Genomic DNA, 24,836 nt, shown 5'->3' with positions numbered 1-24,836 from the left:
TTATCAAAGAAGCAGCTTCCCCCCCCCCCCTTTTTTTTTTTAAATTAACAATCAACAACGGGTTAAGACGATAGTCAAAAGAACGACGTCGTTCGTTAACACGTTGAAGCGGGAATGTTGACACTCAGTTATCGCTAGGACTTCTGCACCAACAGCGCGTGAGACAATACAGAACTACATACGAGATAGTTCGTCCCCACTTCCGGGTGGTCGCCGACCTCGTTTTTTTTTTTGTGCGTTCGTCGTCGCAATAACACGTCACGTGACAGCATGGCGCTCTTAAAAGCGCTGCAGTGCTCAGCTCACCTCGTTCGGTCTCGCCACGCTTGGACTGACTCACTGACGAGGTAACGCACCACTCCGCACTGGCAAACGTTTACTAGCGTTGGATGACAACAACATTCGGATTCACGTGTACCGCTAAGCAGAACGTATGAAGCGCTGGATGGACTTCAGGACAGTCATGTGATGTTAAATATGTATTCGTTTATTTTCTATTTTGTCTTTTTGAAGGTAATCCAAGATGTATTTCGTCTTTCTTTTCGGGCTGCTGGGGTTGGCCTCCAGTTTACCTTGTGGTAAGTGTTGTGTACAGTAAAAAATTATACACTTCAAAAACTGTAAAAGTTATACACTTCAAAAAACTGTGCTGGTCACTTTGGAATGTCCTTAAGTTTTGAATCTAAATAACTTTTTTTTTTCCTCTACATTAGTAGTTTCTTTTGACTGATGTTGTCTTCAATCGAGTAATTGACTAGGATGTCAATTACTCGATTTATCCATCATAGTCAATTAGTTTATTTACTTTTTTTTTATTCACTCCAAACTTGACTCAATTTGCTAGACGTGTGTCAAGTCCGGGAAGGATAAAAACAAGCTGACTCACTGTTCAGGATATTCACAGATTTTGCAATTTCCTCGTGTTTCCCAACCTTTGAGCCAAGGCACATACTGTATTTTACATTCATTTACAAAATTTCACGACACGCCACCAAATAAAGTCAGAAACTACATTTATTGTTCACATTTTTGTATGTGTTCTCTCTCTTTCAGTAACTCTAGAACGCGTGTCCAAACTTTTGCTCGTACTAACTCAAGTGTGAAATCTTGGCCTGTTTGCTTTCATACAAAGCTGATCTACTTTCAAGAATTTAAGATGCACGCAGAGCTCTTAATTGTCATACCAATTAAGTGAAATTGGATAATGTCCTGTGGCACACCAATGGTTGGAAATCATTGTTCTACACTTAGCAGCCACAACATGATCACTTGCACAATCTAATGGGTTCCATCCAAGAGCTGTATCATATATTCTGATAAATGTTTAATACTGATTGACATTGTTTTAGAGCTGTTTAACAATTTGGTTTATAGAGAACTGCACTGCTGTCTGAAATACCGGTTAGCCTAAATTAATTTAAAAAAAAAATAAAACTAAAAATTAATGCCGTGTCGATTAAAACCAAATTCTTTAAGGACAGAATTGTTGATGCAGTGCTCGTTCAAGTAGTCGTGGTGGTGCGGCCCTTTTCAAAAGTGGAGACTGCAAGCCATCGCTTGTAGTTCGAATGAACATGTTGAAGATTTAGTAACCTATAGTTGTACTGTATTCCATAAAAGACCGAGTCCACATGCCTAGTTTCATCTTGTTACTGCTGATGCAGCAGTTGTGACTGTGCCACACTTTGAGCCTTCATGTTGATGTCAGCAAGCTGCGGCTTCCGGACTACTTTTTATGAACGTTGTGACCTTTTCTATACGTTTGAACCCAGATACTTCTGGATCCAACCATGAGCTGCTGGTTTCACTAAATAAAGATCTTCTGCGCTCTCTGGAGGAACAGGAAGGACTTCCTAATCCCAGTGTCCACTTGGCATTACGACTGTCAGAATTCCACAATCTTTTAAAAGAGGGCGAACACTTAAATAGACTTACAAATCATTTACACAATGACATTCAAAGGTAATTTGTCAGAATGGCCTGTTTTTGAGTCGCTGTGTAGTATGACCCCTGGAACCAAATGTCTTCCTAATCTTGCCATGTCGTGGTCTGTGTTCTTCAGCTTCCTCTCTGGCAACCAGCCCGTGACTGGCCGCTTGGCATTATACGCGCTGGCCTTGAAGTCGTCTTGCTATGACCTCAACACAATCTCCTTCACTGTTGGTGACAAGAGTGAGACGCTGCTGATGCACCTCAAGAAGCAGATGGAACAAGAGAAAGAATACTTTACCTGTACGTTTACCTTCACTACGTTCCTTTGTTTTGTTACGCTGTTCAACTGGTGAATGCGGTCTGTGCAGTAACCCTTCATTATTGTAGTTCTTTAATTCGGTTCGGCTGCAGGACTTAAGACGGCAGTTTCTTTCTTCTCCCCTCCGCGCAGTCAGTCAACGGCCTTTGACCAACTACTACCAGTACTCGCTGGGTGTGCTCGCTCTGTGTGTGAACGGCATCAGGGTCAACAACCACGTCGTCAACAAACTCATCAAGGCAGTCGAAAATGAACACTTCAAATATGGAGACATTGAGAGCATTGGTGGGTAAACCTCTTAGATGTGATGTCATGGTTATTAGGCATAATTGAAAATGTTTGTTAAATACAGTCCATACAGAAAGATGTCACTAGCCTTAGTTTCATCTGTTTGATAGATACCTATGCCATGGCTGCAATGGCCCTCCAGTGTGTGAAGAATGCTGGTTGCGCTGTGAAGAAAAGTGGTTGCAATATTCACAATGGTGCCGAGCTTGACGCGGCCCTGAGCAAAATCAAGGAGAAGCTCTTGGCATCGCAACGGCCCGACGGTCATATTGGCAATGAGTTCAGCACTGGCCTCGCCGTACAAGTAAGAGCCATTTTTATTTATTTATTTATTTTTTTTAAAACACACTGGACCCTCTGAAGTCGGGCAACGGAGTGATTATCACACAAACTCAAGACCCGGGAGTCTTATCTGGCCCACTACATTCACATGTGGCCTGTGAAATCAAATCATGTGCGTCAACCTCCATGATTTTAGCTAAAATCTGTAGCAATTATATTTTTATTTATTTTAAACTAGTCATTTAACAATTGTATTCAACCTTGGAGGTGCTGCTGTTCTATTTGCTCATCATCCAAAGCCTGAATAAATCTTGAATGTTGTGGTCAGGCTTTACTGGCAATGGGCAGCCCGGTGTGGGAGTGTGCCACTTCAATGGAGGCCATGAGGAGAGATGCTAGAGGCAACAAATACCACAACCCCATGGCCATCTCTCAGGTCCTGCCAGCTCTGCAGCAGAAATCCTACTTGACAGTCCAAAGCAAGGACTGCCACAATGAAGACAGTATGTGCAGAGTTATTCTTTATCAATGTTGTTTTTGGTTTTTTTTTAAGCTGTCTGCATGGTCACCTTTTGTGCATGTCTATATCCAGACACGCTGGTTGTTGAGCCCACCGACCCTGTGGTCGTTTTGCCCAGTAAGTTCAAAGTGACCGTGACGGTGGAGGTGGTGACATCCAGTGGGACATCCACTGTGTATTCACTGGATGTGCCCAAGGGAAGCTCTCTGCTGGAGGCCCTCAAACTCCTTAAAGAAAAAAATGTTGGCTTCACGTGAGTCTCTTATTCTGTGTGCGGTTTCACGGTATGCATTCTCGAAATAATGTTAAAATGACTCGAGACAGGTTTGAGAAGGAGTCAAGCCTGTGGGGACCATTCTTAAGTGTGGTGAATGGAGAGCGGGCCAGACAGAGCGATCGCAGATATTGGCACCTCTCCTCTGATGGCACTGGGCTCACTGAAGGTAAAAACACATGCTGTACATATTCATGCATAATATTAAATACTTGGGTAAAGAAAAGGCTTCATGTTTTGTTTTGTGTTTTCAGGTATCAGCGATTTCAAACTGGATGTGAATCAAAAGATCACGGTCAAAAACACAAGCTACTAATGGTGCCAATGGTGTTATTCAACAGTGATCAATTTTAATTTTTTTCTCCTCTGCCATTAAAATCATGTGAATAAATATTTGAATGGTTCCTCAGTATTTTATGACTGACACATTGTCAAAAGACCTCAATAGACTTGACTAAATTAAAAATGATTAACATATTGCAAATGCTTGTATAAATTTGCCTTTAAGCATTTGGAGCAATACACTATGGTTTTTTAAATATAAATCCTGGAAAACTCTTCATACATTGTTCCTGGGTCCCTGAAACTCTAACCCTCTGGGTTCTATTGTGGTTATTTGTCGTTTTTTAAATTTCTTTTAAATTATTATTATTATTATTATTTTTTGAATAAACATATAAACTGTTAATGCAAATTTACGAAAACTATGGATATTTTTTTCGGATTTTAGGAATCAAACTTCAGATATACCGTTTCAACAGAATACCATTTATGTAACGTGGTCCCCTTTTCCGAATTGAAACTCATGAAAACTAAATTTGTATACAATTTTACTGGATTTGAGCATACTGTTTGGATGAAGTGGGTTTCATTTTAGACTCAACACAAATATTTTCGTTCATTGTTTTCAACCAGGGAACCAGCACTGTACTGCGAATATTTCGGGAACCATTCTTGAGATTTTACAACCTGCACACGCTGCAAACAAACTACAATTTGATACTAATGACAAGAACTGATGTTGGCTAAAAACTGCAATAAAAGACACAAAAAAAACAAGCTTGAAAACTACATACTGTGTCTGTACGTGGACAAAAATGACAACGAACAAGCTGAAAGGGTAGTAAAAAAATCGAAGAACTGGGATCAACATTTTTTTCCAAATGTTGGTCTCAAGCTGGCTTTTGCTTTTTTGTTTGTTTTGCGATTTTACATGCCAGAAGTGTTTGTTTATTTTGCGACCTTACATGCCGGAAGTACGCGATCACTTCCGGGGCTATCTTTGCCATTCATTCGCCTCCCTCTTTAGCATGCCGAAAATACAGTCTAGCTACTACTACAGTCTAATTTAACATTCAGTTTGGGTCAATCATAAAAACAAAAAAACGATGGCGACAAACTGTCTTGTCGCTAGCATGAACGCTTGCCGCCTCAAGCCCACGATAACAACAACGCCATAGTTGGACTTGACACGAGTAGTCGTCTTGCTTGCTAGCATAATGGTTTTCCTGCACTGGCGCATTCTCTTCAGTCGATTTTCCAAATCGAAACCGCAAGCAGGTGTCGCGCAGCTGTGGCGACAGTGCGAGACCCGCGACAACTTCATCCGAGAAATTACACAAGCAAGACATAACGGAAGTACCATGGCTAAAAGAATGTCGTCAAGTGCACCAGCTTCAAGCCAAGATGGACCGAAGAGAGTTTCTGTTGAGGGAAACATCGGTAAGATCCGTCTTCGACAATTTTGTGTGTGAGCGACACCAAAGAGTTGCAACAATTCCCTCCCGTGTCTTTTGGCGTCTTTAGCTGTTGGGAAGTCAACCTTCACAAGACTCTTGGAGGCAACTTGTCCGGACTGGCAAGTGGTTGCAGAACCTGTCAGCAAATGGCAGAACATTGACAGCGGGACCTCAAATGTGTGTGGCTTCCTCATCTTCCTCACAACAACAACAAACTAGAAAGTGCCATCTCTGTACGAACTGCTTGTGAATGCTGAACTGAAATGCTGTGGAATTATTTTGAATTTGTTGAAATGTAAAATGTGAGGCTCAAAATTGTAATTGTGTAGATTGGCTGAGAAATGGGGAAAGAGGAAATGAATACTTATGAAATAGCTTTTCATTCGAGAAGTTTATTGAGGAATTTTGTGATGAATCAGCTGAACGTTTTGAAGTTAGAATGGTTTGAATCAATCAAGATATTTTTGGAAGCAGGAAATAAAATATCTCTTAATGTGGAAATTTTAGTCTGAAAGGTTGGACAATATGAAACAGTTCCCAACTGCTACAAATGAGTGGAACATGTCGAAGTCTGAACTGTTTGAATCAGTCAAAAATGTGTAAGGAGGAGGTAAATATAAAAACGTAAATTATTTGTTTGAATTTGTGAATTCTATTGTAAAACAAAGTCATTTCATTTGTGCTGCTTCCTCTGCACAGGGGCCATCTCCCCAGAAGACGGTGAGCAACCTGCTGGACATGATGTACCGGGATCCTCAGCGCTGGTCCTACACCTTCCAGACGTACTCCTGCATGAGCCGCCTGAAAACTCAGCTGCAGCCTGCTCCCGCTCGCCGCCTCCCCTCACGGGGAGCGCCGGTGCAGGTTTACGAGCGCTCCGTCTACAGCGACAGGTCAGTGGAGCCCCTCGATCCGGTGCTAACCGGGCTGGCCGCAGCGTGAGCTTCCACCCACGCAGTCTCATAACGGTAGCCTAATAACATAATTGCATGAGATGGATACAAAATCCTGCGTGCACAGTGATAATTATGGTCGGTCAAACTTGGCAAGCTCTAATTTTCTGTCTTTCACTTGCAAATACAGTAATACCCACCATATTTGCGGTTCACTGTTCCCAAATTCACCCATTTGCATTTTTATCTGTGGAATCCATCCTTCGCTATTTGCTGAAAAAGTCATGTATTTGTCATTTTTGTGCTGAAAATGTTCATCCAGCTCAGTTGTTGCTCTTCTTGCTCTCAGTTCCTCTTCTCCTCTCCCACAGCGGGTTATCTCCTCGCAGCTGGCAGTTCCAGTAAACAGTTATAACAGGTGTAAAAGAGATGAAAGGTGCATAGTAGATGTAGAAAATGTTAATCATAAGTCAGGAAAAAAAGTTTTATTCCCTAAAAAGTATGTTTATTATCTTGAACCGCTATAACATATCGCAGTTTGAATAATAGCACTGTGCATAAATAGAGTAAAATAAACTATTTAAATGATACAATCAAAACTGTATTGCACATAAAAATTGCACTTAAGATCACAATTTTAACACTAACGCACCACTACGAAGCCAGCGTACCACGAGGCAGACGTGCTAACCACAAGGGTCGCGTGCTGCAAGAAAGCGATATCTCCTCCTGAAATGCTTTACATTTGTTGACTAACTTGTGATTTTACAAAATTCCCCAATAAGTACGACTACTCTCCATTTGTACTTTCATCGACTTGTTTATTGGAGTTGTTGTGGCTTTTGACTTATTTTTACGTAACGTGTTTAAGCGTATCGTGTGCTCTGAATTTGACCATTAAATATGATTCCTGTGCTTTTTCCTGCCAGATACATCTTCGCCCTGAACATGTACGAGCTGGGGTGCATCAACGCGACAGAGTGGGCAGTCTACCAGGACTGGCACTCGCTCCTGGTGGAACAGTTTGGACACCGGGTGGCGCTAGAAGGCATCATCTATCTCAAAGCACCTCCTGAGGTCTGCACAAGCTCTGGTGTCATTTAAGGTATAAGGTTTGTGTTCTTTACGCTGTTTAATTTATGATGAACGTGTATTTGTCAGAAATGTATGGAGCGCCTGCAGCGGCGAGGGAGGCCCGAGGAGGAGAATGTGCAGCTGGACTATCTCCATAAGTTACACGAGCAGCATGAGAGGTGGCTTGTGGAGAAAACCACTGAGTGAGTGTCAACCGGAACTGACTGACTCCTGCATACTGGACACCATTGTTTTACAAACCTTATTGATTTATTGCACATATTTTACATTAAAAAAAAAACAAAAAAAAAATCTCATGACACACCACCAAACAAAAAGTGAAGTAATGATGATTCAAGGGCTTTAATTGTCATGCCAACACACATTTACATATGATATGGCACGAAATTCGATACTCAAGGTTCCAGATGCGCCCAATAAGTCTCAAGATTTGTGAAATATTAATAGAATAATAACATATAAAAGATAAAAATACTGACTTGTAGTTGTCACAAAGTGTCAAATCTGGGTTGATTTAGTATTCTTTTTTTAAATTTAGTTTTGTTTCTTTAGCCACACAAAAGTAATGCAGTGGGCCTCAATATACTGGCGGTTTGCCCTGCAGATTTCTTTCTTTCTTTTTTTTTGGTGAGGGGTGGAAGAGACCAACCAAACTAAAAACGCTTATTAGTAATGTATCGCTACTTAGTCAAGATTTGTTTTTCTTTCAATGCAATTATAATGGCCGTCAATTATCTGTGGCCGTTCCCTGCACCCACCCTCCCACCCCCGCATGTACTTGCAGGAATTGAACAACACATGGATATCTTCAATTTTTGTTTTTGTTCATGGCAGTCAAGGCTAAGACAGTCATTTTCAACACTAACTTCCTGCGACACAGTGGTTGGGAATCATTAGTACTTTAGTGAAAACGATCACAGGCCAAAACATTAGGGACACCAGCCGATCCAAGAGCCGTATCAAAAACTAAGAAGATTGGCATGGTCAGAGAGGCAGAACTTTTAACAGTATGTTTGTTATTGTGGTTGTGGTTTACACAGTACGGTGCAGTGTACTTGCATGAGAGGGGAAAAACATTAGAAACACCAAAGGTTAAATTTCAACTTCTCTGACAGTGCTAAAAGTGAACTTTGTTTGTGAAGGCAGGATTTTCGTATGAGACCTCATCAGCTGTTGGTTGTAAGAAAGTCCAAAAATATCAAAGAGTGTAAAGTGTCTCCACTCTCTTCTCTCAGGATCCATTTTGAGTCGTTGAAAAACATTCCCGTGTTGGAGCTGGATGCCAGTGTGGAGTTTCAGAGTGACCCAACAGCACAGGAGAACTTCATCCGACAGGTGGGAGGGCTGCTGCTGTGCAAACGTTCGCCACGAGAGGGCCCTCTTTCACATTGGAATCACATTGTGCGTCGTTTGCACCAAATAAACCGTTTAATGTTTTTGCCATCCTTCCACAGGTGAAAGATTTCTTCAAGGCATTATGAGGAGAGAGTCGTCCGCACGTGTGATGACACCGGCAGAACTGTCATGTAACATGAATCCTGGCAGAGACACAAGTTGAAAGAATCAGTCAATAGTCGACTAGCTGTAGTTAGTGTTGGACCACACCCTTTGAAGCGCACTGTTTTTATTTAAATGTTTACTTGCAAAACAGTTTGTTCTGTTAGACTCACTGCACATTTAATTAGAGACACACACATACTAACTCCAATTAGATCCGATAGAAGAGCTGCATCTAAATTATGCCTTTACAAAGGTAATGCCCACTTTTGATTAATACTGTTATAGGTATTAATTATTCATTCATTCATTCATCTTCCGTTCCGCTTATCCTCACTCATTAGTCTTATTGCAATACGCGAGGACCCAAAGCTATTAGAAATACGCAATTGCACAGTATAAACTGCAACTACAAATGCATGGTTGACGACCACACTGTGTTTCAAACAGCACAGATAGTGTCAAAACAGCATTATTATTTTTATAAAGACATATTTTGGCTCTCATTATACATATGCATCACACAATATTACACTTAGATGCAGATTATCATCACCCCCACTTGTGATGGTAATTTGAAATATCTGTTGCATTACATTTTGTGTGTTTTTAATACATTCCTGGATGTTTATCTGTTAATAAAGTTTTCTCTTGTTTTCACCTTGGTGGTCTTCTGTTGCTTTCACTTAGCGTTGAGGTGTTAATGGCTGCACAGCATCGTAGGTGTTAGTTGTTAGCTGATTCCTGCATGTCCAGAGGATTAACACTTTTGAATGAATATAAAAGCTCAGGGCTGTGTGACGGGACAATGACCTTGGCTAAATGGTGTTTTTTGTTTTTTTTGTTTTGTGCTTGTGGTCTCTGATGTGTTCTGGTGATCAGAGGGCTCATTGGGATGCCTGGTGTGGTCAGGGGTCATCAAAGGGCAGCTGTCTGCTATAAAGGGGCCTGTCTGCTGTTCTGTCCGCACATCACTTCACCCTTAGACCAGCTGAGGAAAGGAAGGAAGGAAGAAGACCTTAACCTCTTGCAGTGTCACTGTAAAATGGTTTTCTACGTGCTTTTTTTGTCCTGTTTTGCCCTGGTCGTGTCTACGCAGAGGCCCGAGTCTCACGCGAGCAGCGCAGCGCTGGCGAATGTTTCCCTTCGCCCTCGCGGCCGGTTCCCTCCGTACATGATGCAACTGTATCGCTCGTTCAGGGCGGCCGACGTCGACTCCGGTGGCAGTCGGCCCGCGCGAGAATCCGACTCTATCCTCAGTCTTGTGGCGAAAGGTGAGTCAACTGTGACAGCAGAAATCTTATTGTATTTGCTCCTAGTTTCTCCTGCAGATCTCTGACTGCTGTTATCTATGATCTGACCCTTCCCTTTTTTACAGCCCAGCAAAGTGTCAAAATGCTTATTCCACTTTAAAGGCTTTGTCCGTTTTATGTGTGAGGGTGTGTATATTAGCCCTCAGACGGCCTTGCACAGGGGGGTTCAATACACATCCTGTCCTGTTCAGCCTCCCACTTCACCTCCGGGTTTTGACATTTGTCCAAGAATCCGCTTATCCGCTCACCAAGCCCGCCTCTGCCATTGAAAGCCGTTTTCGAATTTGTTCGATATTCTTGTTCATCAACTTATTTCTTATCTGTGTACGCCACTTTTGTTTTCAGTTGTGGTTGTATTTAACGTGCTTTATAAACCAAATTGAGTGGAGTTGAGAGCTTAAGGTCCGTGTAGTGTACTAGTACGCTCTTTGTCCTCACTAGTAAGACATTGCAGCGCACTTGTGGAACGGCTAGGGCGCACAAGTTGAATAACTGTCTTACTAGTAAAAAACTTTCAACTACTGTATGACATTTCTGCAAGCTACTAGGACAACTATATGTTAATATTGAAGCAAAATTGTGCACTATTTGACATCTGTATGCTATCAGTGGCCTGCTACTAAGCGCTATGTTAACTAGTATAATTTTAAAATGTCCCCCGTAGTACTAGTAGCATGCGGTTTTTTTAATGAGTGTGCAGTTTTGCCTCACTGGTAACGTCGTTGTCCTACTAGTGGGGACAAGGAGGGTACTAGTACAAGGAGCAGTCAAAAAGTAAAGACCCCAATTTAATTGAACCTACTAATAATAGATTGTTGTTGTTGAAATTTAACTGTTTTTAATTTAGAGGTTTATTTAAAAAATGTTTTGTTGAAGCATGTCCTCCTCCTGTCAGCCATTTTGGAAATGAGCTCATTATTGGATGGCCGTCAGAATAAGAGATCTGTGATTGAATTTCTTGCTTTGCAAGGGGAACAATTCAATTAGTCGGTTAAATGAAATTGGGCTCATCACTGCCCCTCACAAATGGACCTTAAGATGGATATCAAGGGTGTCGAATAAATGCTTGCCATGCTCTGCTCTCCATTGATATCTTGACTCCTTTTTTTTCCCAGGGTTCCATCAAGTGGGCGACAGACGGACGGTTACATTTGACATGTCGTCCGTTTCCGCCAGCGACAGAGTCCAGCGAGCAGAGCTCCGCATCCGGCTGCCGGGCCAGAATTCCCACAAGCGGGCCGTTGTGGATTTGTATCACTCCCGACACTGCGAGCGCGAGGAGGGCCCGTCGTGCCAGGACGAGCGTCTTCTCCTGGGCAGCGTCAGTGCGTCAGCCAGCAAGTCTTCATGGAAGCTTTTTAACGTGACCGCTCTTTTGAGGTATTGGCTCTACCAAGGAGACGGAGTGTCGGGTCAGGAGGCCTCAGGAGAGCCTGAACCCGAGTTCGGGAGCGGTTCTGCGCATTATGGGGCGATACCCAGCAAGGTCGTCTTCAAGAATCCAGGAAGGCAAAGTCGTCCGACCGCTATTCGGGCAATAATGGTGATATTCTTTAAACACGACCTCCCTCGGGAGGCTCACTCAGAGTACAGCCTCATACACACGGTGGAAAACTCCAAGTACGCCGGCATGGAGCGAAGCGGCGTCGAGGGCCAAAGTCGGCGCCACAAAAGGAACAGGATGGAGAGGGCGATGGTGCCGGCCGGCCCCGCGCCCACCGCCGCACCGGAGGGCGCTCAAGGGCCCCGCTGTAGCAAAGTGGACATGTGGGTGGACTTCGACCTCATCGGCTGGGACGAGTGGATTGTGCATCCGAAACGCTTCAACGCTTATCGCTGCGAGGGGGAGTGTCCCACACCGTTGGACGATTCCTTCAACCCCACCAACCACGCGTACATGCAAGTAAGACGATTTGATTGGTTCAACACAATCGCAAGGACGGCTGACGCCGACGATGTTTTCTCTCATTTTGTTGTTGTTGTTGTTGCAGAGCCTTTTGAAGTACCACCACCCAGAGCGGGTGAGCTGCCCGTCCTGTGTGCCGACGCGCCTCGGCCCCCTGTCCATGTTGTATTACGAGAACGACGACTTGACCCTGCGTCATCACGAGGACATGATCGTTGAAGAGTGCGGCTGTCACTGAGCGGCCCGATAGCGGAGTTCTGTCGCAACGCGCGCACGCTACAATGAGGCATTTATCATCCATATAGGCTGCTACACAAGATTCTGTCTTTCGTATGGAAATGTTTATCTATTTATACATTATACTGTATATTTTGTACATAAAATATCTCAAATGTATTAAACCTATATTTTCACGTGAGTGGTGTGCTTTATTAAACAGGGTTCCTGCACAATTATGGAAATGTATGGTATTTGATTTAATACATTTCTAGGTCTAGAAAAGTATGGAAAATGGAAACTATTGCATGGAAAAATATTTGTGACTGTAACGACAGCTCTATTTTCTAAAACAAAAGAAGACTGACAGAGTACAGCGTCGCCAGCTGGAGAGCTGGCGTCAACCCTCACATAGAAATAATTTATGCAATATATGTGGAATTAACAGGGTTAGGGTTTCAAAGTAGGGTTTCGACACAGGGTTATAGTTTCAAATTAAGCTTTCAAAACAGGGTTAGGGTTTTAAAGTAGGGGTTCAAGACAGGGTTAGGGTTTCAAGACAGGGTAAAGGCTTCAAATTAGGGTTTCAGGTTAGGGTTTTAAAACAGGGTTAGGGTTTCAAATCAGCATTTCAAGACAGGGTTAGGGTTTCAAATTAGAGTTTCAAAACTGGGTTAGGGTTTCAAATTTGGGGTTTCAAAACTGGGTTAGGGTTTCAAATTAGGGTTTCAAAAGAGGGTTAGGGTTTCAAAGTAGGGTTTCAATACAGAGTTGGGATTTCAAATCAGGGTAGGGTTTCAAAACAGCATTTCAAGACAGGGTTAGGGTTTCAAATTAGGGGTTCAAAAGTTTTCCAAAGTATGGTTTCAAGACAGGGTTAGGGTTTCAGAACAGAGTTAGGGTTTCAAAACAGGCTTACGATTTCAAAGTAGGGTTTCAAAACAGGATTAGAGTTTCAAATTAGGGCTTCAAAACTGGGTTAGAGTTTCAAATTAAGGTTTCAAAACAGGGTCAGGGTTTCAAATTAGGGCTTCAAAACAGGGTTACGGTTTCAAATCAGGTTTTCAAAACAGTTTTAGGGTTTCAAATTAGGGTATCAAAAAGGGATATGGTTTCAAAGTAGGGTTTTTTTCAAGACAGGGTGAGCATGATGATGAGTCAGCTAAACCAGAAGTCCGTCTGTCTGCTTGTCCCGCTGGCCGTCAGGTGCGGATTGGACAGTTTGACGTGATCACTTCCAGTCCGGCCTGTCCTTCCTCCACAGTAGCCTCCAGACGCTCGCACTCGCCCCGCATTGGCCCGTTGCCCTCTGTTTGTTTGGCCTCGACCCTCGCGTTGTCACCTCTGCTTCCTGAACCCCCCCCCCCCCCACAAAATACACAAGTGCTACTGCTTTTTTTCCTTCCCTCATTGATCCATTGCAGCCACCATGTGTGATCACAATCAACAAAAGAGGCCAGAGAGGCCTACTAATAACCGAGGATGACGACGTGAGCCCAACGTACAATTCACCGGAGGATGAAGATATGGATCGGGATCTCTGAGCAGGTAAAGCCAGACCGGCTCGCTGTGTATTGCATATAATATTCTGAGTGAGTCTAGAAAGAATGTGGAGTCCATGTCAGTCGTAGGAGTTGCCGACTTGCATATTGACCCTTCTTTTCCTCGCAGGCTGCTGACTGAGCTTATCAGCTGGTGGCAAGCTCTTAGAGGAATTCTGCTGATATGACTTGTGTGCAGGAGACCTCGCAGTCTCCGAAACACAGCTCAAGTTAAAAAAAAAAACACTTCTCCACACAGTGAGGAAAAAAGAGACAAACTGAGTTAGCACTGAATAATCTCATTTAAGTAAGCAAATGTACAACCCTAATTCCAATGAAGTTGGAAATGTTGGGACGTTGTGTTAAACATAAATTAAAACAGAATACAATGATTTGCAAATCATGTTCAACCTCTTTAATTGAATACACTACAAAGACAAGATATTTAATGTTCAAATTGATAAACATTGTTTTTAGCAAATACTCATTAACTTAGAATTTTATGGCTGTAACACATTCCAAAAAAGCTGGGACAGGCTCATGTTTACCGCTGTTTTACGTCACTTTTTCTTTTCACAACATTCAATAAACGTTTGGGAACTAAGGACACTAATTGTTGAAGCTTTGTAGGTGTAATTCTTTCCCATTCTTGCTTGATGTACAGCTTCAGCTGTTCAACAGTCCGGGGTCTCCGTTGTCGTATTTTACGCTTCATAATGCGCCACACATTTTCAATGGGAGACAGGTCTGGACTGCAGGCTGGCCAGTCTTGTACCCGCACTCTTTTACTACGAAGCCACGCTGTTGTAACACGTGCAGAATGTGGTTTGGCATTGTCTTGCTGAAATAAGCAGGGGCGTCCAGGAAAAAGACGTCGCTTGGATGGCAGCATATGTTTCTCCAAAACCTGTATGTACCTTTCAGCATTAATGGTGCCTTCACAGATGTGTAAGTTACCCATGTCATTGGTACTAACAGCCCCATACCGTCACAGATGCTGGCTTTTGAACTTTGCGTCCATAACAGTCCGGATGGTTCTTTTCCTCTTTGGCCCAGAGAACACGACGTCCCCAATTTCCAAAAACAATTTGAAATGTGGACTCGTCGGACCACAGAACACTTTTCATCAGTCCATCTTAGATGAGCTCGGGCCCAGAGAAGTCGGCGGGGTTTCTGGGTGTTGTTGATAAATGGCTTTTGCTTTGCATAGTAGAGTTTCAAGTTGCACTTACGGATGTAGCGCCGAACTGTATTTACTGACATTGGTTTTCTGAAGTGTTGTCGTTTTTTGATGCAGTGCCGCCTGAGGGATCGAAGGTCACGGGCATTCAAGGTTGGTTTTCGGCCTTGCCACTTCCATGCAGTGATTTCTCCAGATTCTCTGAACCTTTTGATGATATTATGCACCGTAGATGATGAAATCCCTAAATGCCTTGCAATTGTACGTTGATGAACATTGTCCATAAACTGTTTTGACTATCTTTTCACGCACTTGTTCACAAAGAGGTGAACCTCGCCCCATCTTTGCTTGCGAATGACAATTCAGGGAAGCTCCTTTTATACCCAATCACGGCACCCACCTATTCCCAATTAGCCTGTTCACCTGTGGGATGTTCCAAACAGGTGTTTGATGAGCATTCCTCAACTTTCTCACTCTTTTTTTGTCACCTGTCCCAGCTTTTTTGGAACATGTTGCAGCCATAAAATTCTAAGTTAATGATTATTTGCTCAAAACAATAACACTCATCAGTTTGAACATCAAATATCTCATCTCGTAGTGTATTCAATTAAATATAGGTTGAACATGATTTGCAAATCATTGTATTCTGTTTTTATTGATGTTTAACACAACGTCCCAACTTCATTGGAATTGTATATTTGTTACTCCACTGAATGTGCATCGGGACCAATTGAAGTGGAAGAAACATCAACAAAGCAGATGACGGGAAAACCACAAGCACACACAGATGCACAACGCACACATGAGCGTTGAATTCAATTGTAATTTCTTTAATGTTGTCACTCTCAAACACTGACAGATCAGATTCAAAATGGCACTCTTTGGGAAATGAACTTGTTTTTAAGTCCCAACGACAGTAACTTGGACATTTCAAGGCAGCATCTGGAAATAATTGCATATTGTGGGGAAAAATTATAAAGGAAATGGTCCCTTTAATTCTGATTGTCTCATAGCTTACAATAGGCCAACAGGCTTGTTGGTAAGTGTACATTTTCAACTTGAAGCTATTAGAGGAAGGCACACTTGTTTTGAGCCTTAAGGTAGGTATGGTTTCAATCACAAATTTGTTCTGGGTGCAAAAAAAATAAAGAAAAAAAGAAGAGCAAAAGAAAAATAATGAGACTGAAAAGTTGACTCCTTCGTGGCACAGCCGTTTGGACAAAGATGGTTGCCCTGAGCCTCTTTTCACAGCATCTTGTTGGTATGCTTCACACGACAGGCCACTCAGATGTCCATTTCAAACTGTGCATCATCACCTTAAAAACACACAAACAAACATATTGTTTGTATTTCTGCATGACCAGGAAAGAATGTCATTAAATTACACTGCTAAAATGTTGAATGTGTGTGTTAAACGTTTGCCGTCATCACGCAAGCATCGAAGGACAACCTCTGCACGTTTTTATCGTGCGTGTGCGCGATTTAGCTATTTTTGCAAAAGGGATTTCAAAATATGGATCAGCTTCAACCAGGAGTGTTAAGGAAAGAAGAACACAAAGAGAAAGCACACTGGAAGGAACAACAAGTGACAGGCTCACATCCAAAACAGTAAGAATGCAGCATCACCACATTTTGTCAGCTTTTTTTTTTTTTTTTTACATTTTCATGTTAACAGTTGTTTATTATGGCTATACAGCGGTTCTCGATTTAAGATGGGTTTTGTTCTTGCCGCAGCTACATAACCCAGATTTATACAAGTATAAATACAGTCCAAACTGACCAACAGTCATGAAAAAAAAAAATAATTATTAGACCACTTTGGTTCTTCAGTTTCTTGTTCAATTTTAACACCTGGTACAACTTAAGGGACATCTGTTTGGACAAATATAACGATGACAACAAAACGAGCTCATAAGAGTTTAATTTAAGATCTTGCCATTCTCCGTGTTTTTCTTCACAATAACAAAAATGACTGGGAATAAATACAATTAAGCTTAAGCATGTCAAATCGGACGTCAAGTCTTATGTAGCAGCTGCTTTTTTGTCAAGTTCATTGTATTCTCCAGATAAATAATACCTTTAGTAGTAACAGGCATGAATATGAATAAGAAATTAAAGAAACATGGGTGGTCTAATCTTTTTATACTCAACTGTGTTAACACAGTAGCAATCCTATTTACAGTACATATTTGGATTAAAAGCACTTTTTAGTGCATAAATACAAAACTATCTCATGAAAAAGTATGCCAGCGATTGAGCTTGCCAGCCTGCTTACACCGCATCACAAAAACTAGTTTCTTGCATGCCGTTTGTAACCTCGAAATGTCGTAAACCGAGGACCAACTATCCTATTTTTTAACACTTAAGAATGTCAATTCAAACATTATCTGTGCACATAAGACAGAGGTGTCAAAGTCATTTTTGTCATGGGCTACATTGTAGTTAGGGTTTCCCTCCGAGGCCCGTTATGACTGTGAAACTACATAAATCTTAAATAGCCTCATCATATTAAGTCTACACAACAAATTGACAGTTGCAATCAGAAGTTAAGGATCATGGTTTGTTTTACTATGGTTCAAGTAACAGTAAAAAGGGGTTTGTAACCCCCCCAAAAAATGCTTGCAATATCTCAACATGATTATTTATTACATATGACAGTTTGAAATTTTGGAACAGATTTGAACAAGAAACATGGAAGTTGACACACCCACCTGATTTGCTTTCACGGGCCACAAAAATGATGCGGCGGGCCGGATCTGGCCCCCAGGCCTCGAGTTTGACACCCGTGACTTCATATTTTACGATAGCAACGTGCATGTTCAACCTCACGGGTTCCGCTGTTTCCAAGTATCGTTTTTCCTTGACTGACTTATGAAAATGTGCATTCAACAAACTATACAGTAAGTATCTTTGAATGTTTGGTTTGCTCGTACGAAGGTTCTGTTAAATCGCAGCTGGCCGTTGTCTCGAACCTACCAGTAGTGTTGCAAGCCGCCACTCCGCTGCTGTTCAGTAACTCGCCATCGCTGGCCTTCTTCTCGTTGGCTCCTGCGGAGGGAGGACTTGTCACACCAGGAATGTCTGGAAGACCTTGTGGAGGGGTCTTGGCCAGAGGAGAGGTGCGACACCCCAGCAGGAATTTTCGGTCATAGATAATCCTGGTACCTTAAGTGCGGAAAGACAAACATGCAATTAAAAACTATGAATTAAAAAAGAAAGCACTTTTTAATGCATGCTCCGGAAACATAAGGTCTGTTTTCATCCATCCATCTTCTATTCCGCTTTTTCCCGTTCACTGGAATCCATCCCAGCTGACGAATGGCAGACTGCAGCCTGGACTGCTTGCCAGTCAATCAAACGGCAAAAACAGACAAGGGTTCGCACTCCCACGATCGCACCGTCGCTGAGTGGGAGCTCAACCCGCGCTGCCTGCACCCAAGTCGATTAAGTGTGTCACGACACCAAAAAGTGACTCACAAAACCTGTTTTCATCTACAAAAACACATCGTGGCTGAAGGGAGCGCAAAGCAAAAAAAGTAACAAAATGGAGCTGAGGAGCATTTTTTTAAAACATTTTTCAAAACTTATTTTTTACATCAGAAAATATTACACATTCTATCTGATCTATAAATAAAAGGCTAGCAATGACACTGATGAATACAAATTCATTTGACATCTTAAATCTTTACACATATTTAAAGAATGAAATAAATAAATAGAAACATGATAGAAACTTTATTCATCTGACACCGGCGGGTGAAAAAAAATGTATTTGACAAGGCTCACATTAAATTTGACCTCAAATAAAATACAAAAAAACTCCAAAATTTCACCAAATTAAAGGAAAAATAAACCACACACATTTATACTTCAAATAAAACGACCAGCATTTCATTTTTTTTTTTTTTTCATTTTCGGTTTACTGAATTTGAAATTGCTCTACTGTTGAGTGCTGTGATTGAAGTTGGAATGAATCATTTTTTTTCCGAAACATTTTTCTGACTGATGGGAGGAGACTGAACGAATGATCAAGGCGATGCGAGGGCTCCTGTGACTGCTCGTAGAGATCGGACAGCAGATTTTGTGGCGAACCAACTCGCTTGATGTGATATTGTGAAACCACAACATACACTTTTTGCAGCTGTATCAGGTACGCTATATATTGATAACATCTCTATACAGGACTGTATGTTAATATCGACACTGGAGACTTGGGAGTCAAACGCCCTTGGAAGTCTCTAAAGTTGTGATGTCAGTGTAACACGCATCAATTTAATGTTAAATTGATTTGATAGATAAAGAAAGAGGCAGCACTGTAGACTAGCGGTTAGCGCCTTACAGTTTTGAGGGTCAGGGTTCGAATACCTGCTCCGGCCTTTCAGTGTGGCGTTTGCAAACACGCTTGATAGCTTCATTGAAAACTTTAAAATATTTCAGTAGGCTTGTGACCAGTCCATGGTGTACCTCGCCTCTCGCCAAAAGTCGGCTGGAAAAGGTCACTCGAGTCGTGACCCTAATGAGGATAGCGGTGTAGGAAAATGGATTGAACAAATAAAAACAAACAAAAACTAAATAACCTTTACAAAATGATCTATCAAGTTTCTTCAAGGCTAAGATTTAAAATTCTTGGAGTGAGTTAAATACAACCAAGAAACAGGGAAATGTTTGTTGGGAAGTCGATAATGTTTGTTCAGATATCAAGAATTTTCCAAATAAAAAAAAAAAAAGACGTGCAATAATGACCAATTGATCATTATTTTACTGAAGACACTCGATGAGCATTCCTAAGGATAACTCAATGAGCGGAAGTAACGTCCCACCCACTAACCAACTAACTAACTAACCCACCACAGTATAATTTTCACATTGCTTGCATGCAGTACTAAAAACTTACTGATTTTTGTTACTAGTGCCGTCCGATTGTCTTTGTTCTTGGACTGCTGCTCTTTCAACTTGGAGAGTGTACGAGCAGAAGAGGACTTAATTGGGCTTTTTTTTTTTTTTTTTTAAACCAAAACGTCGCTCTCGACAAGCTTAGCATCTTAGCATTCATTAGCCTAGCTTGCGACAGGAGGCGCAGTAAAACACGCCGCATTCATTCTGTAACATGACACAAATGTCCCACAAATGACCGAGGTGCTGGTGAATAATACATGTACTTACCACCGGGCGTGGTGCTGAAGAAGGTGCCCCCGGGAGTGGTGGAGTAATCTTGGGGCATGTGCTCGGCGTCGTGGATGGCCACCGTCCTGCTCGACGGGATGGCCGTAGCGTTGCTCGTTTGGCAGTCGGTGGTGGACATGTTCTCCAAATAACACGTTTGAAAACAACGGGGGGGTGATAGAGCTAACTAAACTCAACTCAAAAAAATAAAAATAAAAATCTGCTTTAGCTCAAGTGCACCAGGACAATTGGGCTTCCACCACCACCACGCCGTATGCGACGAGTTTTCAAATAAATACCTGCTATCCTTAAGTGCAAAAATTTGCTCTGGGTATGAAGAAAATGTCACATTTCAGCAGGCACCCACACATGCACGGGTGTTCAGGTTCTTTGTTTAAAAAAAAAAAAAAAAAAAAAAAAAAGCAAACCATGAGGAGGAGACACCAGACAGGCTTCGGAACTTCCACCAGTAGAGGACACGGCGAGTGTACGCCGCCCCCAAGTGGACATCAGCGTGTACTGCACTGGGCTGGAAACCAAGCAGCCTCCAGGGACAGCATTCATTCCAATGAGTGAGTACCTCTCTCATATATACATACACACTAGTACTGAAATGCTCTCATGCAAACACTGAAATGCTGTCACACACAACACATTTTTTTTCACTCACATGCACAACTGAATTTTGTTGTTGTTCACATCCACTAGTGAAATACACACACACACACACACACTCATTAGTGTAGTGCTGTCACATGTAACTGCATATTTGTCCACTGAAAATCACGCACACACACCACTAGAACACTCTCATATCCATAACTGAAAATGCATCGATTGTCTTTTTTTTAGTGTAGAACTGCAGAAAACTACATTATTACGAGTGATTGTTACATTTTTACATATTTAATGTATGTGTCTCATCAGAAAGAAAGCACGCAAACACATTGCATTTCTTTATTAATTTTGTAAATGTTGAGCTGGTGTACAGAGTAGGTTGTCAACAGATGTTCTTGGATTTGATTGGATTGAAAGATAATTTTTTTTTTGTACATGTCGACTTAAAATTCATGTTCAAGTCCCCATAAAAATAATAAAAAAATGCAAACAAAACAAGTTCAAATACCCGCCAGACCCTTATTCATCCTCAGGTGTAGGCATTACCCAGAAGTCAACAGTCTCTTTGTAGCTACATCTGTAGGTTTGATGCTAAAAGTACATCCATAACATAACTAGAATCCCAGTTGACACGTAAGGGTGCATAGCATTCTAAGTAAATATATATATATTCTCACATATATTCATTTTATATATATCCTTTTATGTTAAAAAAAAATTCTGTGCATGTGTGCATTTGCATTCCTTAGTATTGAGTAATATGCTATTGCGTTAATATCCATCCATTCTAAAAGGAATATACAGTACATGTCTTCCCTAATTTTTGCAATGGAAATATTTTTGCATGAATCGGTGCATGGCGTCACTTCAGTCGTCTCTTGATCAGTAATAAAGCATCCCGCTGCGTGCACATAAAAACAATCCTCCACATTCAACGCGTCACCATGTGGAAGCCTTTGAAAGAATATATCGTACAGTATTGGGTAAGGCGTGGGGGAGTGGATTGGGGTGGACTGCGTTGAGGGAAAATACTTTTCATCGTCTAACAATATTGGAGCCAGCAAGATACTCTGTTGCACCATCTATTGTCTTTTTAATAGATCCCCAACCACCACCCAACCCTGACATCAGTAGCAGCCCCTGCTTCAAAATCCCAAAGCCCTTATGAGCAGAACATAAGGAGGAGTACAGCATTACACTTTTTCTTGGGCTCATTGATGTATTGAAACGCATCAAATAGAAAATATAATATGGAGGGATGCTTTGATGTGAAAAAACAAACCACAGCAACAACAACAAAAAAGACGTTTTTGGCTTCATTCCAATTATGTTTGCAATGAGGGTGATGATCAACAGCAAATACAGAGTGTACAATATACCTTCATCGACTATAGTATAGTGTAACATTAACATTAACACATACCGATTACAGCATTTCCAATAATTTACATTCATCTGTGGCTGCTAAAAAAACAAACACATAGAGTAATAGATCCATGTTTATTGCAACTTTTTGTGAGATGAGTATTTGGTAGTAAAAAGAACCAGATTTAAAAAAAAATAAAGAAAAGGATTGCAAGTTGTCAAATGATAAGAGATTGCACATTTACCGAGGTAAGTCAATCTTTAAACTTGGGGTCTATCTTTTACGGTGACTAACAAAATAAACAGTGAGCACTTTCCCCCCAACTATAACAGTAATATAAAATAAACAGCCTCTTTAAATGACCTTGAACATAGTTTTGAAAGAGGCAAAGTGATCACATGTGCAATTCTAATGTACTGACATCATTTCTGAATGGAGTAAAGCTGCGACTAACCCAACCGAAGGCCCAACCGTGACCCCCGGAATCCTCTCTCCATGCCCTTTTATTAGCGCACTTATTGCTTCCTCTCAGCACCAGACACGACAACAACTAAACACGCTCGAGCGAGCGAGGGCGGGCTCACAGTCGCGGGTGGGTCTCTCTTCACAGTGATCGCTGGCCGACTCTGCTACACGTCCACGGGTGGCCAAGGAGACAAACACGAGAGCTCAACACAACCACGACCCTTGCCAACACAGGTGACATACGATTAGCTTCATGGATGGGGGTGACATTGGAGGCTATTAGGGGGCTTGGGGTGGTGGTGGTGGTGGTGGTGGTGGGCGGTGTGTGTGTGTGTGTGTGTGTGGGGGGGGGGGGGGGTCGGGGGCAGGACTGCTACATTGTTTCAGGTCATAAAGGGAAGCACAAGTTGCATTCTGGCTCATACTGATGAACACAAACCTCACGAGGACAAGAAAAATGGGACTTAACTTCCTCAAGTTACCTGCCACCGACGATGTCTTATTGCGGGAAGGTCGCACCCGTGTGCACCCTCCTTCACGTCCAAACACACCAAACACGTGACTGACAACATGTCTAACGCTCTACATGGCAAATTAGAGGCTTGGGGGTGCACATGGAGAGCATGGGAAAGGTTAGGTCACATTTGTATGTTGCTGTCCACACAAATATATATATAATAATATAGTATAAGTTCAAATTGAACGGAAGAAGACAGACAAATACCATAGCAGCATCAGTAGGATCTTAACAACAATGGAACACTGCAGTTTAGTGCATACCATAATATGTACAAGACACATAAATGCTCAGGTGATGGTTGTAGTACTGTCAGGTTCCAATTTGTAGTGATGCTTTTTGCTGGAGGAGAGGTCATAGGTCGCCTCCACATGGAACGCTACCGTAGCTGTTTTTGCTCCAATTTTGCGGAACAAAGTATCCTGGTTTTAGAAAATGTTTCCCAAATGGATCACACAAAGCCCACATTGCGTGCCTGTATCCACACAGCCGAATTCCCCCCCCCACACCAACCTTCGGTACTTCGAGTTAAAGACAGGCCATGCGGTGGCAGTCGCTCATGCTGACATAGACAACAGGAACCATGTTTTGGGTGCTACTTTTTTTTTGTCTCTTTTTATAGGAAATCATGCTTCTAGTTTAGTAGTTGATCATTTGTCCTTATTGGGTTTTATTTTTCATAAAAAACAAAGGTTGTTAAAAACTACAATTATCCTTCCCATATGCGCGCCAGCAGTGCCCTGGTGCCATTCATTTTGTTTTCGTTTGTTTGCGAGTGTTCTTCCATTTGTGTCCGCTGCTGCCGGTCATGTGTCCATGTAGGAGGTTTTTGGGGATGGGCTGGACTCCTGCAGAGAACTCTGAGGAGAAAGGAACACATGCTCATTTAGAACAATCACCATTCTCCAGCGAACCACATCAATAAAACACTATTGACCGTACCAATGGCTATTTGGCATGCAGGCTACGGTAGCTGAGCATCAAAGTGAACCTTTAGGGTCAACAATATGAACCAACGCTATTCACGGCGGATAGGTTTACACCATACAACAGTGCCTTGAGCTATGAGCTTAGTGTGCTCTGTGACCACATTTGTAACTCAAAATATTTGTATTTCAAATCATCTGTCCCCACTGAAGGGAATAGGAATGGCATTAATCTGTACCAGCCACCCCGATAAAATTAAGCAAAAATGTTTGTAATGTGTTTTTAAATAAGGAAAATAGCACTTTATCATATTGTTCTTTCCAAAAATATAAAAATAATGTAATTTAATAGAATTTAAAGAAATAATGAGCTTGTGCGTCATGATTAATTCATTGCTGCTCCTTCTTGTGTGCATGACTTGATGCACCATTTGTGTTCAAATGTCCACAAACATGGTTTACAGTCAGTCTTTTTTTTTTTTTTTCGATCATTCCAACAAAATTCATTCCAATTGAAGATCTCTGGTTAACTGTTTACATACGACGTGATCCGGTTCCGATCGGGTGTCTACATGTGCACTACAATTTGTCGAAACACCCGTGTGACATCATCATCGTCACGTCATTTATCAAGATGGAAGTCCGTCGTCTATTTAGCACAGTAGTTGGGATCGTTTTTACACTTTTATTAAAACAACAGCTTGATAAAAATAAGTTACAAGTGGTTTGGTTGGTTTGGTCTGGTTGGAAGGCGCCAAATTTATGTGAAAAAAAGATGACATCACC

At 41.8% G+C, this 24,836-nt stretch overlaps 5 protein-coding genes across 24 annotated transcripts in view; 3 read left to right on the top strand and 2 right to left on the bottom strand.

The window, feature by feature from the left end:
• Nucleotides 1-248: 248 nt before the first annotated feature.
• On the top strand, nt 249-4,019 carry tcn2 (transcobalamin II). 3 transcript variants are annotated; one of them, XM_061671567.1, is made up of 10 exons: nt 249-347; nt 514-578; nt 1,773-1,962; nt 2,063-2,232; nt 2,384-2,536; nt 2,650-2,843; nt 3,150-3,324; nt 3,414-3,594; nt 3,666-3,784; nt 3,870-4,019. In XM_061671567.1, the coding sequence occupies exons 2-10, from the start codon at nt 524-526 to the stop codon at nt 3,929-3,931; spliced, it is 1,299 nt and encodes a 432-aa protein (XP_061527551.1). In that variant the 5' UTR covers nt 249-347; nt 514-523; the 3' UTR covers nt 3,932-4,019. The 3 variants fall into 3 exon arrangements, with proteins under 3 accessions (XP_061527551.1, XP_061527554.1, XP_061527552.1); XM_061671568.1 differs by lacking the exon at nt 249-347 and adding an exon at nt 362-431; XM_061671570.1 differs by lacking the exon at nt 1,773-1,962 and having other exon boundaries at nt 345-431.
• An 882-nt stretch (nt 4,020-4,901) lies between these two features.
• On the top strand, nt 4,902-9,499 carry dguok (deoxyguanosine kinase). Of its 2 annotated transcripts, XM_061673295.1 has the most exons (7): nt 4,902-5,337; nt 5,422-5,531; nt 6,054-6,247; nt 7,177-7,324; nt 7,409-7,524; nt 8,578-8,677; nt 8,797-9,499. In XM_061673295.1, exons 1-7 carry the CDS (start codon nt 5,115-5,117, stop codon nt 8,821-8,823), a joined length of 918 nt encoding a protein of 305 aa, XP_061529279.1. In that variant the 5' UTR covers nt 4,902-5,114; the 3' UTR covers nt 8,824-9,499. The 2 variants fall into 2 exon arrangements, with proteins under 2 accessions (XP_061529279.1, XP_061529280.1); XM_061673296.1 differs by lacking the exon at nt 5,422-5,531 and having other exon boundaries at nt 5,213-5,337.
• A 235-nt stretch (nt 9,500-9,734) lies between these two features.
• spaw (southpaw) lies at nt 9,735-12,296 on the top strand. Its single transcript, XM_061671103.1, has 3 exons — nt 9,735-10,113; nt 11,268-12,055; nt 12,144-12,296. The coding sequence occupies exons 1-3, from the start codon at nt 9,735-9,737 to the stop codon at nt 12,294-12,296; spliced, it is 1,320 nt and encodes a 439-aa protein (XP_061527087.1).
• A 3,508-nt stretch (nt 12,297-15,804) lies between these two features.
• eif4ebp1 (eukaryotic translation initiation factor 4E binding protein 1) lies at nt 15,805-20,578 on the bottom strand. The gene is made up of 3 exons (XM_061673294.1): nt 20,159-20,578; nt 17,972-18,160; nt 15,805-16,311 (listed from the first exon to the last, which is right to left on the bottom strand). The coding sequence occupies exons 1-3, from the start codon at nt 20,295-20,297 to the stop codon at nt 16,280-16,282; spliced, it is 360 nt and encodes a 119-aa protein (XP_061529278.1). The 5' UTR covers nt 20,298-20,578; the 3' UTR covers nt 15,805-16,279.
• Nucleotides 20,579-21,112: 534 nt separating this feature from the next.
• The window catches only part of ank1a (ankyrin 1, erythrocytic a), a 70,926-nt gene continuing 67,202 nt past the window's right edge, over nt 21,113-24,836 (bottom strand). For all 17 annotated transcript variants that reach the window (XM_061671552.1, XM_061671566.1, XM_061671557.1 and 14 more), the window contains one exon: nt 21,113-23,984. Coding sequence is in view for 1 of the 17 variants with exons in the window: in XM_061671543.1 (XP_061527527.1) it covers nt 23,931-23,984 (54 nt within the window). In the remaining 16 variants the exon portion in view is untranslated. The remainder of the gene's footprint in view (nt 23,985-24,836) is intronic.

This window comes from Phycodurus eques, chromosome 3, assembly GCF_024500275.1.
Source record: "Phycodurus eques isolate BA_2022a chromosome 3, UOR_Pequ_1.1, whole genome shotgun sequence".
NCBI classification, from domain to species: Eukaryota; Metazoa; Chordata; class Actinopteri; order Syngnathiformes; family Syngnathidae; genus Phycodurus; species Phycodurus eques.
The sequence above is the reverse complement of the archived record's forward strand: the minus strand, read 5'-3'. Positions and strand labels throughout refer to the sequence as shown.